The sequence below is a fragment of the Triticum dicoccoides genome, chromosome 4B (genome assembly GCF_002162155.2).
Source record: "Triticum dicoccoides isolate Atlit2015 ecotype Zavitan chromosome 4B, WEW_v2.0, whole genome shotgun sequence".
NCBI lineage: Eukaryota > Viridiplantae > Streptophyta > Magnoliopsida > Poales > Poaceae > Triticum > Triticum dicoccoides.
The window spans coordinates 470,752,986-470,770,905 of record NC_041387.1 but is presented as its reverse complement, the minus strand read 5'-3'; the positions used below and the strand labels follow the sequence as shown (position 1 = coordinate 470,770,905).

The following is a 17,920-nucleotide window of genomic DNA, read 5'->3' as shown; positions in this document are numbered from 1 at the left end:
CTCCTTGGCAAGTGCAATAGCTCCAGTGTTGTCACAGAAGAGCTTGATCGGCCCCGACGCATTGGGTATGACTCCTAGGTCGGTGATGAACTCCTTCACCCATATTGCTTCACGTGCTGCCTCCGAGGCTGCCATGTACTCCGCTTCACATGTAGATCCCGCCACGACGCTTTGCTTGCAACTGCACCAGCTTACTGCCCCACCATTCAAAATATACACGTATCCGGTTTGTGACTTAGAGTCATCCAGATCTGTGTCGAAGCTAGCGTCGACGTAACCCTTTACGACGAGCTCTTCGTCACCTCCATAAACGAGAAACATTTCCTTAGTCCTTTTCAGGTACTTCAGGATATTCTTGACCGCTGTCCAGTGTTCCTTTCCGGGATTACTTTGGTACCTTCCTACCAAACTTACGGCAAGGTTAACATCAGGTCTGGTACACAGCATGGCATACATAATAGAACCTATGGCTGAGGCATAGGGGATGACGCTCATCTCTTCTATATCTTCTGCCGTGGTCGGACATTGAGCTGAGCTCAATTTCATACCTTGTAACACAGGCAAGAACCCCTTCTTGGATTGATCCATATTGAACTTCTTCAATATCTTATCAAGGTATGTGCTTTGTGAAAGACCTATGAGGCGTCTCGATCTATCTCTATAGATTTTGATGCCTAATATATAAGCAGCTTCTCCAAGGTCCTTCATTGAAAAACTTTTATTCAAGTAGGCCTTGATGCTGTCCAAGAGTTCTATATCATTTCCCATCAAAAGTATGTCATCTACATATAATATGAGAAATGCTACAGAGCTCCCACTCACTTTTTTGTAAACGTAGGCTTCTCCATAAGTCTGTGTAAACCCAAACGCTTTGATCATCTCATCAAAGCGAATGTTCCAACTCCGAGATGCTTGCACCAGCCCATAAATCGAGCGTTGGAGCTTGCACACTTTGTGAGCATTCTTAGGATCGACAAAACCTTCCGGCTGTATCATATACAATTCTTCCTTAAGGAAACCATTAAGGAATGCCGTTTTGACGTCCATTTGCCATATTTCGTAATCATAGAATGCGGCAATTGCTAACATGATTCGGACGGACTTCAGCTTCGCTACCGGTGAGAAAGTCTCATCGTAGTCAACCCCTTGAACTTGTCGATAACCCTTAGCGACAAGCCGAGCTTTATAGATGGTCACATTACCATCCGCGTCTGTCTTCCTCTTTAAGATCCATTTATTTTCTATGGCTCGCCGTTCAACGGGCAAGTCAGTCAAAGTCCATACTTCGTTTTCATACATGGATCCTATCTCGGATTTCATGGCTTCTAGCCATTTGTCGGAATCCGGTCCCGCCATCGCTTCTTCATAGTTCGAAGGTTCACCGTTGTCTAACAACATGATTTCCAAGACAGGGTTGCCGTACCACTCTGGTGCGGAACGTGTCCTCGTGGACCTTCGAATTTCAGTAGGAGCTTGATCAGAAGTATCTTGATCATTATCATTAACTTCCTCTCTAGTCGGTGCTGGCACCTCAGGAACATTTTCTTGAGTTGCGCCATTTTCCGGTTCAAGAGGCAATACTTCATCAAGCTGTACTTTCCTCCCACTTACTTCTTTCGAAAGAAACTCTTTCTCCAGAAAGGACCCATTCTTGGCAACAAAGATCTTGCCTTCGGATCTGAGGTAGAAGGTGTACCCAATAGTTTCTTTTGGGGTACCCTATGAAGATGCATTTTTCCGATTTGGGTTCGAGCTTTTCAGGTTGAAGTTTCTTGACATAAGCATCGCATCCCCAAACTTTTAGAAACGACAGCTTAGGTTTCTTCCCAAACCATAATTCATACGGTGTCGTCTCAACGGATTTCGACGGAGCCCTATTTAAAGTGAATGCGGCAGTCTCTAAAGCATAGCCCCAAAAGGAAAGCGGTAAATCGGTAAGAGACATCATAGATCGCACCATATCTAATAGAGTGCGATTACGACGTTCGGACACACCATTACGCTGAGGTGTTCCAGGCGGCGTGAGTTGTGAAACTATTCCACATTTTCTTAAGTGTGTGCCAAACTCGTGACTCAAGTATTCTCCTCCACGATCTGATCGCAGAAACTTGATTTTCCTGTCACGTTGATTTTCAACCTCACTCTGAAATTCCTTGAACTTTTCAAAGGTTTCAGACTTGTGTTTCATTAAGTAGATATACCCATACCTACTTAAATCATCAGTGAGGGTGAGAACATAACGATAGCCACCGCGAGCCTCAACACTCATTGGACCGCACACATCGGTATGTATGATTTCCAATAAGTCGGTTGCTCGCTCCATTGTTCCTGAGAACGGAGTCTTGGTCATTTTACCCATAAGGCATGGTTCGCACATGTCAAATGATTCATAATCAAGAGACTCTAAAAGTCCATCAGCATGGAGCTTCTTCATGCGCTTGACACCTATGTGACCAAGGCGGCAGTGCCACAGGTATGTGGGACTATCATTATTAACCTTACTTCTTTTGGTACTCACATTATGAATATGTGTAGCATCACGTTCGAGATTCATAAGGAATAAACCATTCACCATAGGAGCATGACCATAAAACATATCTCTCATAAAAATGGAACAACCATTATTCTCAGATTTAAAAGAGTAGCCATCTCGAATTAAACGAGATCCCGATACAATGTTCATGCTCAAAGCTGGTACTAAATAACAATTATTAAGGTTTAAAACTAATCCCGAAGGGAGATGCAGAGGTAGCGTGCCGACGGCGATCACATTGACCTTGGAACCATTCCCGACGCGCATCGTCACCTCGTCCTTTGCTAGTTTCCGCTTATTCCGCAGCCCCTGCTTTGAGTTACAAATGTGAGCAACTGCACCGGTATCAAATACCCAGGAGCTACTACGGGCACTAGTAAGGTACACATCAATTACATGTATATCACATATACCTTTTGTTTTGCCGGCCTTCTTATCCGCTAAGTACTTAGGGCAGTTCCGCTTCCAGTGACCGCTTCCCTTGCAATAAAAGCACTCAGTCTCGGGCTTGGGTCCATTCTTTGGCTTCTTCCCGGCAGCTTGCTTGCCGGGCGCGGCAACCTCCTTGCTGTCCTTCTTGAACTTCTTTTTACCCTTGCCTTTCTTGAACTTAGTGGTTTTATTGACCATCAACACTTGATGTTCCTTCCTGACTTCTACCTCCGCTGATTTCAGCACAGCAAATACTTCAGGAATGGTCTTTTCCATCCCCTGCATATTGAAGTTCATCACAAAGCTCTTGTAGCTTGGTGGAAGCGACTGGAGGATTCTGTCAATGACCGCATCATCCGGGAGATTAACTCCCAGCTGAGTCAAGCGGTTATGCAACCCAGACATAGTGAGTATGTGTTCACTGACAGAACTGTTTTCCTCCATCTTACAGCTGAAGAATTTGTCGGAGACTTCATATCTCTCGACCCGGGCATGAGCTTGGAAAACCATTTTCAGCTCTTCGAACATCTCATATGCTCCATGTCTCTCAAAACGCTTTTGGAGCCCCAGCTCTAGGCTGTAAAGCATGCCACACTGAACGAGGGAGTAGTCATCGGAACGTGCCTGCCAAGCGTTCATAACGTCTTGTTCCGCAGGGAGAACGGGTGCGTCACCAAGCGGTGCTTGTAGGACATAATCTTTCTTGGCAGCTATGAGGATGATCCTCAGGTTCCGGACCCAGTCCGTATAGTTGCTGCCATCGTCTTTCAGCTTAGTTTTCTCTAGGAACGCGTTGAAGTTGAGGACTACGTTGGCCATTTGATCTACAAGACATATTGCAAAGATTTTAGACTAAGTTCATGATAATTAAGTTCAACTAATCAAATTATTAGTGAACTCCCACTTAGATTAGACATCCCTCTAGTCATCTAAGTATTGCATGATCCAAGTTAAACTAGACCGTGTCCGATCATCACGTGAGACGGACTAGTCAACATCGGTGAACATCTTCATGTTGATCGTATCTTCTATACGACTCATGCTCGACCTTTCGGTCTTCTGTGTTCCGAGGCCATGTCTGTACATGCTAGGCTCGTCAAGTCAACCTAAGTGTTTGCATGTGTAAATCTGTCTTACACCCGTTGTATGTGAACGTCTGAATAAAACACCCGATCATCACGTGGTGTTTTGAAACAGCGAACTGTCGCAACGGTGCACAGTTAGGGGGAACACTTCTTGAAATTATTGTGAGGGATCATCTTATTTACTACCGTCGTTCTAAGTAAACAAGATGCAAAATATGATAAACATCACATGCAATCAAATAATAATCGTGACATGATATGGCCATTATCACATAGCTCCTTTGATCTCCATCTTGGGGCTCCATGATCATCTTGTCACCGGCTTGACACCATGATCTCCATCATCATGATCTCCATCATCGTGTCTCCATGAAGTTGCTCGCCAACTATTACTTCTACTACTATGGCTAACGCGTTTAGCAATAAAGTAAAGTAATTTACATGGCGTTTCTTGATGACACGCAGGTCATATAAAAGAATAAAGACAACTCCTATGGCTCCTGCCGGTTGTCATACTCATCGACATGCAAGTCGTGAATCCTATTACAATAGCGTGAACATCTCATACATCACATATAGATCATTCATCATTCATCACAACTTTGGCCATATCATATCACAAACCACTTGCTGCAAAAACAAGTTAGACGTCCTCTAATTGTTGTTGCAAGTTTTACGTGGCTGAATTAGGGTTCTAGCAAGAACGTTTTCTTACCTACGTTAAAGCCACAACGTGATTTGTCAACTTCTATTTACCCTTCATAAGGACCCTGTTCATCGATTCCGCTCCAACTAAAGTAGGAGAGACAGACACCCGCCAGCCACCTTATGCAACTAGTGCATGTTAGTCGATGGAACCGGTCTCACGTAAGCGTACGTGTAAGGTTGGTCCGGGCCGCTTCATCCCACAATACCGCTGAAGCAAGAAAGGACTAGTAACGGCAAGAAAGTTGACAAATCTACGCCCACAACAAATTGTGTTCTACTCGCGCAAGAAGAACTACGCATAGACCTAGCTCTGATACCACTGTTGGAGAACGTTGCAGAAAACAAAAATTTTCCTACTCGTTTCACCAAGATCATCTAGGAGTTCATCTAGCAACGAGTGATTAGATGCATCTACATACCTTTGTAGATCGCGCACGGAAGCGTTCAAAAGAACGGTGATGATGTAGTCGTACTCGACGTGATTCAAATCACCGATGACCAGCGCCGAACGGACGGCACCTCCGCGTTCAACACACGTACGGGACGGGAGACGTCTCCTCCTTGTTGATCCAGCAAAGGGGGAGGAGAGGTTGATGAAGATCCAGCAGCACGACGGCGTGGTGGTGGATGCAGGGCGTCACAGCAGCAGGGCTTCGCCGAGACTACGAGGGAGAGACGTAACGGGGGGAGGTGGAGGCGCCAGGGGCTGGTGTATCAAGTCCCTCCTCTCCCCCACTATATATAGGGGTGCCAGGGGGGGCTGGTACGCAGCCTAGGAGATCTGATCTCCTAGGTGCGGCGGCCAGGGGAGGGTTTCCCTCCCCCCCAAGGCACCTCGGGGTGCCTTCCACCACTAGGACTCCTCCTTGGTGGAAACCCTAGGCGCATGGGCCTATAGGGGCTGGTGCCCTTGGCCCATCTAGGCCAAGGCGCACCCCCTACAGCCCATGTGGCCCCCCGGGACAGGTGGCCCCACCCGGTGGACCCCCGGGACCCTTCCGGTGGTCCCGGTACAATACCGATAACCCCGAAACTTGTCCCGATGCCCGAAACAACACTTCCTATATATAATTCTTTACCTCCGGACCATTCCGGAACTCCTCGTGACGTCCGGGATCTCATCCGGGACTCCGAACAACATTAGGGTTTCTGCATATACATATCTTCATAACCCTAGCGTAACCGAACCTTAAGTGTGTAGACCCTACGGGTTCGGGAGACAAGCAGACATGACCGAGACGACTCTCCGGTCAATAACCAACAGCGGGATCTGGATACCCATGTTGGCTCCCACATGCTCCATGATGATCTCATCGGATGAACCACGATGTCGAGGATTTAATCAATCCCGTACGCTATTCCCTTTGTCTATCGATATGTTACTTGCCCGAGATTCGATCGTTGGTATCCCAATACCTCGTTCAATCTCGTTACCGGCAAGTCACTTTACTCGTACCGTAATGCATGATCCCGTGACCAGACACTTGGTCACTCTGAGCTCATTATGATGATGCATTACCGAGTGGGCCCAGTGATACCTCTCCGTCATACGGAGTGACAAATCCCAGTCTTGATCCATGTCACCCAACAGACACTTTCGGAGATACCCTTAGTCTACCTTTATAGTCACCCAGTTACGTTGTGACGTTTGGCATACCCAAAGCACTCCTACGGTATCCGGGAGTTACACGATCTCATGGTCTAAGGAAAAGATACTTTGACATTGGAAAACTCTAGCAAACGAACTATACGATCTTGTGCTATGTTTAGGATTGGGTCTTGTCCATCACATCATTCTCCCAATGATGTGATCTCGTTATCAATGACATCCAGTGTCCATAGTCAGGAAACCATGACTATCTGTTGATCAACGAGCTAGTCAACTAGAGGCTCACTAGGGACATGTTGGTGTCTGTTATTCACACATGTATTACGATTTCCGGATAACACAATTATAGCATGAATAAAGACAATTATCATGAACAAGGAAATATAATAATAATGCTTTTATTATTGCCTCTAGGGCATATTTCCAACATATTTATGTTCATGGTGGATTATATCCTACTCATGCTTGTATTCGGTGTGAATTAATTTTAATGCATGTTTATGACTGTTGTCGCTCTCTTAGTTGGTCGCTTCCCAGTCTTTTGCTAGCCTTCACCTGTTCTAAGAGGGAATACTGCTTGTGCATCCAAAATCCTTAAACCCCAAAGTTGTTCCATATGAGTCCACTATACCTTCCTATATGCGGTACTTACCTCCCGTTCCAAGTAAATTTGTATGTGCCAAACTCCAAACCTTCAAATGAAATTCTGTTTTGTATGCTCGAGCAGCTCATGTTACAACTAGGGCTGCCTATATCTTCCATGGTAGGTGGGTTATTCTCAAGAGGAGTGGACTCCGCTCCTCATTCACGAGAAAGGGCTAGTAACCGGGATGCCACATGATCCAAAAAGATCAAAGCAAATCAAAATAATTAAACAAAACTCCCCCAGGGTTGTTGTTAGTTGGAGGCACTCATCGTTTTGAGCAAGCCATGGATTGATGCTTGTTGGTGGTTGGGGGAGTATAAACTTTTACCATTCTGCGTGGGAACTGCCTATAATGCATGTAGTATGGAAGATACAACCATCTCATAGTTGTTGCATTGACAGCGAAAGTATGCCGCTCAAAATGTTATTCAATCTCTATTTTAAAATTGAGCTCTGGCACCTCTACAAATCCCTGCTTCCCTCTGCGAAGGGCCTATCTATTTACTTTTATGTTGAGTTATCACCCTTCTTATTAAGAAGCACCCGCTGGAGAGCACACTATCATTTGCATTCATTACTATTGGTTTATATTGGGTATGACTTGACTAGATCTCTTTTACCATGAATTACAATGTTTAGTCAGTCCTTGATCTTTAAAGGTGCTCTGCATTTATGTTTTGCGGTCTCAGAAAAGGCTAGCGAGATACCATTTTGCTATATCTTGTTATGATTGTTTTGAGAAAGTGTTGTCATCCGAGTTTTATTATTATGGCTCGCTAGTTGATTATGTTATTGATATGAGTAATTGTGAGACCTAAGTGCTATTGTGAGTATGGTTAGTTCATAATATTTGCTGAAACCTGAATGCTGGCTTTGCATGTTTACAACAACAAGAGCAAACAGAGTTTGTAGAAGTTTTTCTTTATCACTTTCAGTCTATCAACTGAATTGCTTGAGGACAAGCAAAGGTTTAAGCTTGGGGGAGTTGATACGTCTCCAACGTATCTACTTTTCCAAACACTTTTGCCCTTATTTTGGACTCTAACTTGCATGATTTGAATGAAACTAACCCGGACTGACGCTGTTTTCAGCAGAGCTGCCATGATGTTGTTTTATGGGTAGAAAAGAAAAGTTCTCGGAATGTCCTGAAAATTCACGGAGGCACTTTTTGGAATTAATAAAAATTTCTGGGCGAAAGAAATACACCAGGGGGCCCACACCCTGTCCACGAGACAGGGGGACACCCCCCCCCTATAGGGCGCGCCCCCCTATCTCGTGGGCCCCCTAGACCTCCACCGACCCCAACTCCAACTCCATATGTTCCGTCTCGGGGAGAAAAAAATCAGAGAGAAAGTTTCATTACGTTTTACGATACGGAGCCGCCACCAAGCCCTAATCTCTCTCGGGAGGGCTGATCTGGAGTCCGTTCATGGCTCCGGAGAGGGGGATTCATCGCCGTCGTCATCATCAACCATCCTCCATCACCAATTTCATGATGCTCACCGCCGTGCATGAGTAATTCCATCATAGGCTTGCTGGACGGTGATGGATTGGATGAGATTTACCATGTAATCAAGTTAGTTTTGTTAGGTTTTGATCCCTAGTATCCATTATGTTCTGAGATTGATGTTGCTATGACTTTGTTATGCTTAATGCTTGTCACTAGGGCCCGAGTGCCATGATTTCAGATCTGAACCTATTATGTTTTCATGAATATATGTGTGTTCTTGATCCTATCTTGCAAGTCTATAGTGACCTATTATGTGTTATGATCCGACAACCCCGAAGTGACAATAATCAGATACTTCTCGGTGATGACCGTAGTTTGAGGAGTTCATGTATTCATTATGTGCTAATGCTTTGTTTCGGTTCTCTATTAAAAGGAGGCCTTAATATCCTTAGTTTCCACTAGGACCCCGCTGCCACGGGAGGGTAGGACAAAAGATGTCATGCAAGTTCTTTTCCATAAGCACGTATGACTATTTACGGAATACATGCCTACATTACATTGATGAACTGGAGCTAGTTCTGTGTCATCCTATGTTATAGCTATTACATGAGGAATCGCATCCGGCATAATTATCCATCACTGATCCATTCTACGAGCTTTTCACATATTGTTCTTCGCTTATTTACTTTTCCGTTGCTGCTGTTACAACTACTACAAAAACCCAAAAATTATTATCTTTACTTTTGCCACTGTTACCTTTATTATCATACTACTTTGCTGCACATACTAAGTTATCCAGGTGTGGTTGAATTGACAACTCAACTGCTAATACTCAAGAATATTCTTTGGCTTCCCTTGTGTCGAATCAATAAATTCGGGTTGAATACTTTATCCTCGAAAGCTGTTGCGATCCCCTACACTTGTGGGTTATCAGGATACTAACCCGACCCTAGGAAGTTGGGTAAATACTTACTTTCTATAGAGGTAATCATAACAATATATGAGAAATAGCAAGGGAACATATCATGATAAAATGCACCCAAGGGACAAATAAATTATTCCCTAGTAACAAAATGGTGAAGACAAAACTACTATATGCAACTGCAAATTTGATACTTCACAAGTTTTTCTGTTCCTATTGCTTGCCGTCTCATCATCAAGTGGGTGAAAGCAAGCACTAGATTGTAAATTATTTCAACAAAGACGGTTTAGAAAGCAATTCGCTAACAAAGCCCATAGTAACCCTTGGCATGTCTAGAAAGAACCGCAATACCTGTAGACATAGCCTGGCTTCAGAAATGTTGCAAACTAATTAATCACCACCAAGTCATATGTAACCACATACAGAGAGAAGGAGAGGATTGTAACGTATGTGTAACCAAAATGAAAGGGAAACTTCGGGAACAATCTTTTGAAGATACATTAGTTTTTATCATAAAAAAAATCTGACAGAATGCTACTCTGAAGGTGTTGAATTGCACATTCAAAACTCATTAGCTCTACATGAAAGCACCTCTTAAATCCTTATCCAAGCAGACCAACCAATTTCTCTGCAAAATTAATTGAACCACAAATGAAATGGTTTTATATGAACTTAAAGAGAGAAAATTTGAACAAACCAACACACACAAAAATTGGATGGTGGATGATAGAACCTCCCATGGAATAGGGCGATGAATTTTCAAATATGCACACCCATACATATCAGGATATGTACATGACCGCGAGCCATATACCAATCAGTAACTTTTTTTTTTATAAAAGTAAGGTGCATTTACAGTGCAAATCAGGCTTGTCCAACAAAGATCTAGAGAATATACGACGGGAGCCACTTCATCTGTTTTACGATAAGTATGCATCTCTTTCACTAAAAAACATATGCCTTCAGGCTTGTCCTAAGATAGCATCATTTTACATGCCCATACTTGGTTATTGGTTAACTCCTGAAAAGTCAAAAGGCTTGCCCGGTGGGGGCGTATGAACATATATCATTTTTTTAGAATAATATGACCATATATCGGGCTGTGCTGGGCTGGCTGGCGGACGAACCGAAGTTGGGAGGAGGTGAGGTGTGGAACAAGACGCCCCGGGATGAAAGGCAAAGGGGGCTGCATGCAGGACGAGGGCGGGGCCGGGTGGGTCGCGGCCGTGCAATCAACTCCTTCCCACTCCCACCCCGCTCCCCCATAACGGTACCGCCTCCGCTCCTCGTCTTCTCGCGCTCCCGTCCCCGATGGATAGTGCCATGGATTGGAGCATGTCAAACTTGAAAGCCTGGGGCCGTAAATGAGGGCGTGCTGTGTTCATGGAGCCTAGCTGGTTTATCCCTGAGCCGCTGCCTCCATCTACGGTATATAGATGCTTCCAGGGGATGCGGAATTTCTACGCGATACACCATGCCGAAATGTTTGAAAGCAGTAAAAGCCATTTTAATTCTCTGTTTTGTAGGTAATGGAGGGCTTGAAACTGACGTCAGACTAAATCTGTTGGCTGTCACCCGAGAGCGAGGCCGATCCATCCGCCGGACCGCGCGCGGTCTGGGGTGGCCCAGCGACGTCGTGCTCGGCACTAGGCAACGCAAGTCTCGTCCATTTTCCAAGTAACCCAAGCACGTACGTACACATTGGCTTGGCTGGCTGGCCACAACCACGAGCCGGAAGAATTCTAACCTCGCCCGTCCGTCCGTCCTCCCCTGCATTCAAACGCGGATAGACAAAAAAAAATCAAAGCGTGCTCGCTCGCTCGCTCTCATGGGGTCCAATCCAATGGCCGCCCCGGCCTTTCTTTCCCCGCACAAAAGCTGAAAGCAGAGAAGAAAGCTTCAACACACGACTCGTCCAGCCACCCCCCCTACTCGATTCTTTCTTTCCTCGGTCTCGTTTGGCAGGCAGCTCGATTCGCGAAGATCGCGGTTTTCATGCCGCGGCGGCAGTAGGGATCAGGCCGGTAGCGCGCGTCCAGGAGCCATGGCGGCGTCCTCGGCGAGCAGGTACGCGGCGGTGCTCCATAGGCGCACGCACAGGGTCACGTCCGCGCTGGCGTACGCGGCGCTCGAGTGGGTCCTCATCGCGCTGCTGCTCCTCAACGGGCTCCTCTCCCACGCCGTCGCCCGCTTCGCCGCCTACTTCGGCCTCAGGCCGCCCTGCCTCCTCTGCTCCCGCGCCGACCGCTTCTTTGGCGCGGAGGAGGAGGACGCTGCCGATCAGGCGGCGGGCGACGCGCGCTGGCTGCGCGGCCTCCTCTGCGGCGCCCACGCGGCCGAGATCTCCGGGATGGGCTACTGCCTCCACCACCGCCGCCTCGTCGCCGACGCCGCCGACATGTGCGAGGGCTGCCTCTCTTCTTGGAAGAAGGAGATGATGAGGGATGCAGAAGAGGAAGGCGCCGTGGTGTGCTCTTGCTGCAAAGCTCTAGTACAGATTCCTTCTTCACGCGCGTTCGAGGATGATACACACGCGAGGGAAGATCCTGCCGTACTCGAGAAGACAGCCGAAGAAGAAGAACAAGACCAAGGCTACGTTCTACTGGATCAAGAAGACCACGAAGACGAAGAAGAGGTGCAGCAAAACGAAGAGGAAGCCCATGAGCAGCAAGGGGAGATTAAGGTGGCTGCCGTGGAGGACGAGTCCTTGGAATTCATGGCTCAGGGCGAAGAGATCACGCCCGTCGACGACGATCGGTTGGTGCCGGTGGTGGCACTGGATGAGATGACAATTGCCGACGATTCGGGTTTGCATTCGGATGCCCCTGGCTCTGAGGAGGATGACATGAATCGTACAGACGATGAGCGTGATCCGGATGATCTTGATGCCGCAGTGGTTCTGGAGGAGAAGAGGATGCTGGCTTCTTCGGTTGCAACGATGCCTGCCATGACTGAGAATTCCGTTCCACAAGATGATGAACTGGTTCTTGAAGATACTGTCGAAACTGGAGATTTCAGGACTGATGAAGGAGACATTCTTGTGCCTCAAGGTAATAACCTCTCTATTTGCTTCTCAGCCCGTTCAATTTAACTCTAGTCGATTACTGTCCCATCATCTCATGATTTTTGTCTGGTTCCAGCCACTGAAGCAATTCCTGAAGATGGCAGCAAATCGGCAGAGGTGGAGACTAACTGCGAGGTGTCAATCGGGGGCGACATTTGCGAGCAGGAGCAAGATGGCCATGCTGCTCCATTTCAAGAACTGGTGGCGCTAGAGGAGCTGTTTTCTCCATTGGAATATGCAGATGACCGGACATCACCACTGGAAATCCTCCATGAAACAGCCCCAGCTGATCAAGGTAGTGGTACAATCATTGCAGAGTGGTCTCACTTTTTACCTTTACCCCATTGAGATGCTTTCACAGTGACTCTGTCTGTCTGTCCACAACTTTAATTTGCTACTTATTTATGTTTGATCAGAAGCAAGTGAAGCAGAGCATGAGGTGACGGCCAGCCAGAGATTTGAGTACCAATCGAATGGCGAGAACGAGGAGGACGAAGACAGGGCACCGGAGACACCCACCTACAGCTTTGCTGCCCAAAACTCCGGCAAAAGGTTCTTGCTCGAGAGGAAGCGGTCACTGTCCTTGTCCTTGGATGGAAGCGTGTCGAGCGAGGTCGAGTGCGCCGAACCTTCCACCGTCGATCAGCTGAGATCCGCGCTGCAGGCAGAGCGAAAGACGCTCAGCGCTATGTACGCCGAGCTGGAGGAAGAGAGGAACGCCGCCGCCATCGCGACCAACCAGACGATGGCGATGATCAACCGGCTGCAGGAGGAGAAGGCCGCCATGCAGATGGAGGCGCTGCAGTACCAGAGGATGATGGAGGAGCAGTCGGAGTACGACCAGGAGGCGATGCAGCTGCTGACCGAGCTGGTCACCAAGAGGGAGAGGGAGAAGCAGGAGCTGGAGAGGGAACTGGAGCTGTGTAAGCAGAAGGTGCTGCACTACGAGGACAGGGAGAGGAGGAGGATGCCAGCCTTCAAGGACAATGCGCGTAGTACCAACGGCAACGGCACCTCCGAGTCGTCCAGCGGCGAGGATAGCGATGAGAATTCCGATGACTCCTGCGAGCTGGGCGAGTCTCCGAGCGGCAATCTTCAGAGCTCGCCGGACGCTGTTCTTAGCCCCAGGGCGGATCAAGAGAACGCCGGTCATCTTGTGGCGCTGGATGATTCCTTGACGTACATGGAGATGGAGAGGCTGTCTATCTTGGAGGAGCTCAAGGCACTTGAAGAGAGGCTCTTCACGCTGGAAGACGACGATATCAACGGCAGCAATGCGGCTGCCGACCGTTCCTCGGACGATTACGGTATGTCAGCTGATGGTCCGCATTCACCGGGGAATGGTCTCGCCGGCAACAAGGCCAGGTTTGAAGGCAGAGCTTCTGTTTCCAGAGGAAAGAGCCTTCTGCCTCTCTTTGACGCAGTCGGTGACCGGAACTGCGATCGTCCATCATCCACAGAGGCTGATGATTTGACGAAACCGGCCGTCGCCGTGTTTGCGAAAGAGCAAGAGAGGCTGGCGATCATAGAGGAGGTTGATCATGTGTACGAGAGGCTGCAAGCACTGGAGGCGGACAAGGAGTTCCTCAGGCACTGCATCAAGTCCCTGAAGAAAGGGGACAAGGGCATGCACCTTCTCCAGGAGATCTTGCAGCATCTTCGCGAGCTCCGGAGCGTGGAGCTTCATGCCAAGCACGCCGGTGATGCCATTGCCACAAAGTCAGCATAGCAGATCGATCTAGAATTCTAGACATCTTACATGTGGTAAGTTTGAGTTTGTGTTTTGCCCTTGCAGCCATTTCTAGACACACTATCTTGTCTTCCTTGACTGCATTGGCATAGCTGAATTACTGTGGCTGTTTACCAGCAACGATGTCCTGAAACAATCGATTATTGTGCTTTGCAGATTCAATTGCTCGGCTATGGTGAGTCGATCGATTGGAATGGTCCAAGTAGTAGTGGATCTATGATATGGTCCCTTTCCCTTGTGCAAGATAATGGCTTGTGTTTAAGGGAACGCTTTGCTCGTCTGGCCTGCGGGGGGCTGCGCTGGTCCAGCATTGCGGGCTTTATGATGTGGCTGGTGGTGGCAGGAATCATTAGGGCCTTCCAAAGCTTTCACCAAGCTGAATCATGGTGCCAGCTTCGGAGGCATGCACACCACTTCAAGACGACAGATAAGAGAGAGGGAGAGAATCAGCAAAAGGGTAAAGGTGGCCCCGATGCAGATGTGGTGGATTTTCTATTTGCTACGCTTCTTTTTCCCTTTTCTTTCTTTTGGTTAAATTTTCAAATATGTTTGTGCAGAGGTGTGTTTTATACGAGGTTGTAGGCTTGTAGCTTGTACGTCTGGTTTGGTCTTCGTTTTGCACTTTGTAGCCAGTTTTGATGAAGAAAGAAAAGCTTGTTATGATGAATCCTGTTTCATTTGACATGGTTCGCTGGTCCTTGATGCTTCTTCTGTAGTACACTATTCGACCCTCCCGTCCGGTTTGTGTGCAAGCTGTCGATATAATACAGCGTATAGTATATCTTTATGATAGCATGGCACCCTGAGGTTGCTCAATTATGCTGGCTTTGATGGGTGTCCTTGAGCTGTCATTACTATTCAGCCCTGGGAAGATAGAGAGCTAAATTTCAAATAAATTCTTGCATTACTCAAAACGTTTAGGAATTACAATCACGTCCAATGGAGGATAGAGCCACTTGGGCATGGAACGAGGTGGGAGAGTATACAGCAACATCGGCCTACAAGATGCTATGGGAAGGAGGGATCAGATTTCACGCCAATGCCGCGATTTGGAAGTGCTGGGCCCCGCTATCATGCAAGATTTTCATGTGGCTGGCAATTCAATACAGGCTCTGGACCTCAGACATGAGGCTTAGACATGGGCTACAAGAAGAATCTTCCACCTGTTTTTTGTGCGATCAAGAGGAAGACAATGTGGATCACTTACTGCTACAATGTGTCTTCGCAAGACAGGTTTGGTACTTATGCTTCTCCAAGGTGGACATCAATCTAGGCTTGATTCCCTCTCATCAAGACAAGCTTCAAGATTGGTGGATTAGCACACGCAAGCAAATCTGCAAGGAAGAAAGGAAGGGCTTTGACTCGTTTGTCATGCTCATTAGTTGGACGCCGTGGAAGCAAAGGAACAATAGGGTTTTCCGGTCTGGTAACATCTGTAATGTGGCTGACACGGCATAGCTTATTTTTGCTGATTTACGACAATGGGCTCTGGCAGGAGGGAGAGGAGTTCATCAATATTGTGAGTAGTAGTGTAGCATGAGTAGGAGTGGAGGAGGGTGGGATCGCCGGGCTGTGGTGATCTAGCCATTTAAACCTCTTGTACATATGTCTCTCTTCTTCTATAAAGCTAAGGTACGCCATTGGCGTACTCTCGAAAAAAAAATACAATCACGTCCAATAATTTTCAGTACATCTTCTGGAAACAGCAGTTCGGCATTGCAACCAACCAAAATTAACCGTGAAATGACTAGCACTATTACAGCTCCGACAAACATAAGTAATACAAGAAGCTCTTTCCCCCATACTGCTGATGATATCTCTAATCAAGAAAGCATACTTCATCTTGTTACTATCTCCATGTTTGATCATGGCAACAACCTAAATGTTAAGAACTTTAAATTTGATCATTGGGCCTTGCTAGTTGTCTATTCACCCTCCCTCTAGATACCCTTTTGATCCTACATTAGTCTGTCGGCCGGGGCCGGGCCTCCACCTACCCGGCTGGTATTGGGGCATTGCCATGAATGCCATGCACGGATAATGCTCTTCGTAGCCCGGTGGACGTACTTCGTAATGAAAGGAGCTATATCCAATCCTTTCACGCTTGCTGCGAAGGGTGGAAAGAAACACACACATCAAAAAAGGAAACCGGTCTCAAACCCATGGAGGAGTGCGAAGTTTGCTAGAGGAGTTGTGCGTGTCTCCAATGCCACAAAGTAACAAAATGTGTTGATTCATAAGTTTTGGCTAGCTAATGAAGGGGAGATAATCAGTGATGAGGCACTTGAAGCCTATGTGCAACTGTTCGATCAGCCACTTGCTGATACACACATTAAGGCCATTCTGGCTTGTTTGGGTGGGAGCCATTGATCCTACCACTCTTCAAGCACAACAACATGGTGGAGGATAGGCAGTAGTTGCCTGGTTTTGTGGTTTCATGGGGGGCTTCGCAAATGAATTGTCAACCGTTCAACACACTCGTGTGGAATGTACGTGGATTGAAGCCCATAGGAATACTATATCTCATGTGATTATGGCGGCTAATCTGAGAATAGTGTGCTTCCAAGAAACCAAAATGGGGATGTAACTCTTGAAATTGTGAGGCACTGCCTTGGCGATAAATTCAAGCACATTTTCTACTTGCCAGCCATAGGAACGTGTGGTGGGATTTTGGCATGGGATGCTTCAGCGGTTACTCTATCAAATCCTCACTATACGAATAACACATTAACGACATTGGTCAAGACTAGTGGTGGATTGGAGTGGTGGCTCATGGGTGTGTATGGCCCACAACTGGATCGAGAAAATATTGTGTTCATGTAGGAATTGGTGGATATTCGAGACCTTCATGTAGGCCCATGGATGATTGTGGGGGACTCCAACTTATTAGTTAACCCAGAAGACAAAAGCAACAACACGATAAATAGATGGATGATGGCACGTTTCCGTGCCAAGCTCAACCTGCTTGAGGTCAAAGAGCTATACCTAAATACACATAGATACACCTGGTCAAATGAGAGGGCTCAGATGACCTTGGAGAAAATAGATCACGTTTTTGGCACTAACTCTTAGGAAGAAATATACCCAACTTGCTACCTCATGGCTCTTGGCCCGGCAGTTTCTGATCATTCTTCGTTGCTTTTGGACTTAAATGGGGACCTGCGCATGGGGAAGGGATTCAAATTTGATTCCTTCACCACTAGGAAAGGGCGTATAGGTGAATTCACATGAGTGGTAGGCGCACTATATCACCCACCACTGCTACGCTCGAGAAGTAGCACTGGCGTGTGCTAAAAGGGACCCGCTATTCGCACACGAACACGTCACTGTGTACCTCCAACGCCAAGGGTGATGCACCGCAGGTCACGTCGAAGGAGACCCGTCTGAAACCGCGGTACGCAGGCAATCCAGCGAGTGCTTTTTAGGACCTGAAACCCCACGCGCCCGGGAGGTGTGACACCCTGGATTTTTCCCATTTTTCTTTTTCTTGGATTTCTTAAATATTTGAATTTGCATTTGGGTTTTCAGTCAATTCTTTTGGATATACCACTTGGAAATCATTTTGATTCTCTTTCAAATGGGTTCTATCATTCCTAAACCCTCTCTTGACCTTATCACCATCATTATTATGCCATGAAATAATTTTCTTTAATGGCACAATATTCATTTTCCCTTTGAAAATCAAGGTTTCTTCACTTATCTATGAAGCAACCCTCATTTT

The 17,920-nt window shown here is 46.9% G+C and overlaps 1 protein-coding gene across 1 annotated transcript; it reads left to right on the top strand.

The window, feature by feature from the left end:
* Window positions 1-11,182: 11,182 nt before the first annotated feature.
* On the top strand, window positions 11,183-14,881 carry LOC119290932 (myosin-binding protein 2-like). Its single transcript, XM_037569614.1, has 4 exons — window positions 11,183-12,435; window positions 12,526-12,744; window positions 12,866-14,213; window positions 14,356-14,881. Exons 1-3 carry the CDS (start codon window positions 11,430-11,432, stop codon window positions 14,176-14,178), a joined length of 2,538 nt encoding a protein of 845 aa, XP_037425511.1. The 5' UTR covers window positions 11,183-11,429; the 3' UTR covers window positions 14,179-14,213; window positions 14,356-14,881.
* The last annotated feature ends 3,039 nt before the right edge of the window (window positions 14,882-17,920 follow it).

Excerpts from the sequence above, each read along its gene's own strand:
- LOC119290932 (XM_037569614.1), top strand. The coding sequence starts at position 11,430 with ATGGCGGCGTCCTCGGCGAGCAGGTACGCGGCGGTGCTCCATAGGCGC. Across the intron at positions 12,436-12,525 it reads AGACATTCTTGTGCCTCAAG|CCACTGAAGCAATTCCTGAA; the intron begins GTAATAACCTCT and ends GTCTGGTTCCAG. Across the intron at positions 12,745-12,865 it reads AACAGCCCCAGCTGATCAAG|AAGCAAGTGAAGCAGAGCAT; the intron begins GTAGTGGTACAA and ends ATGTTTGATCAG.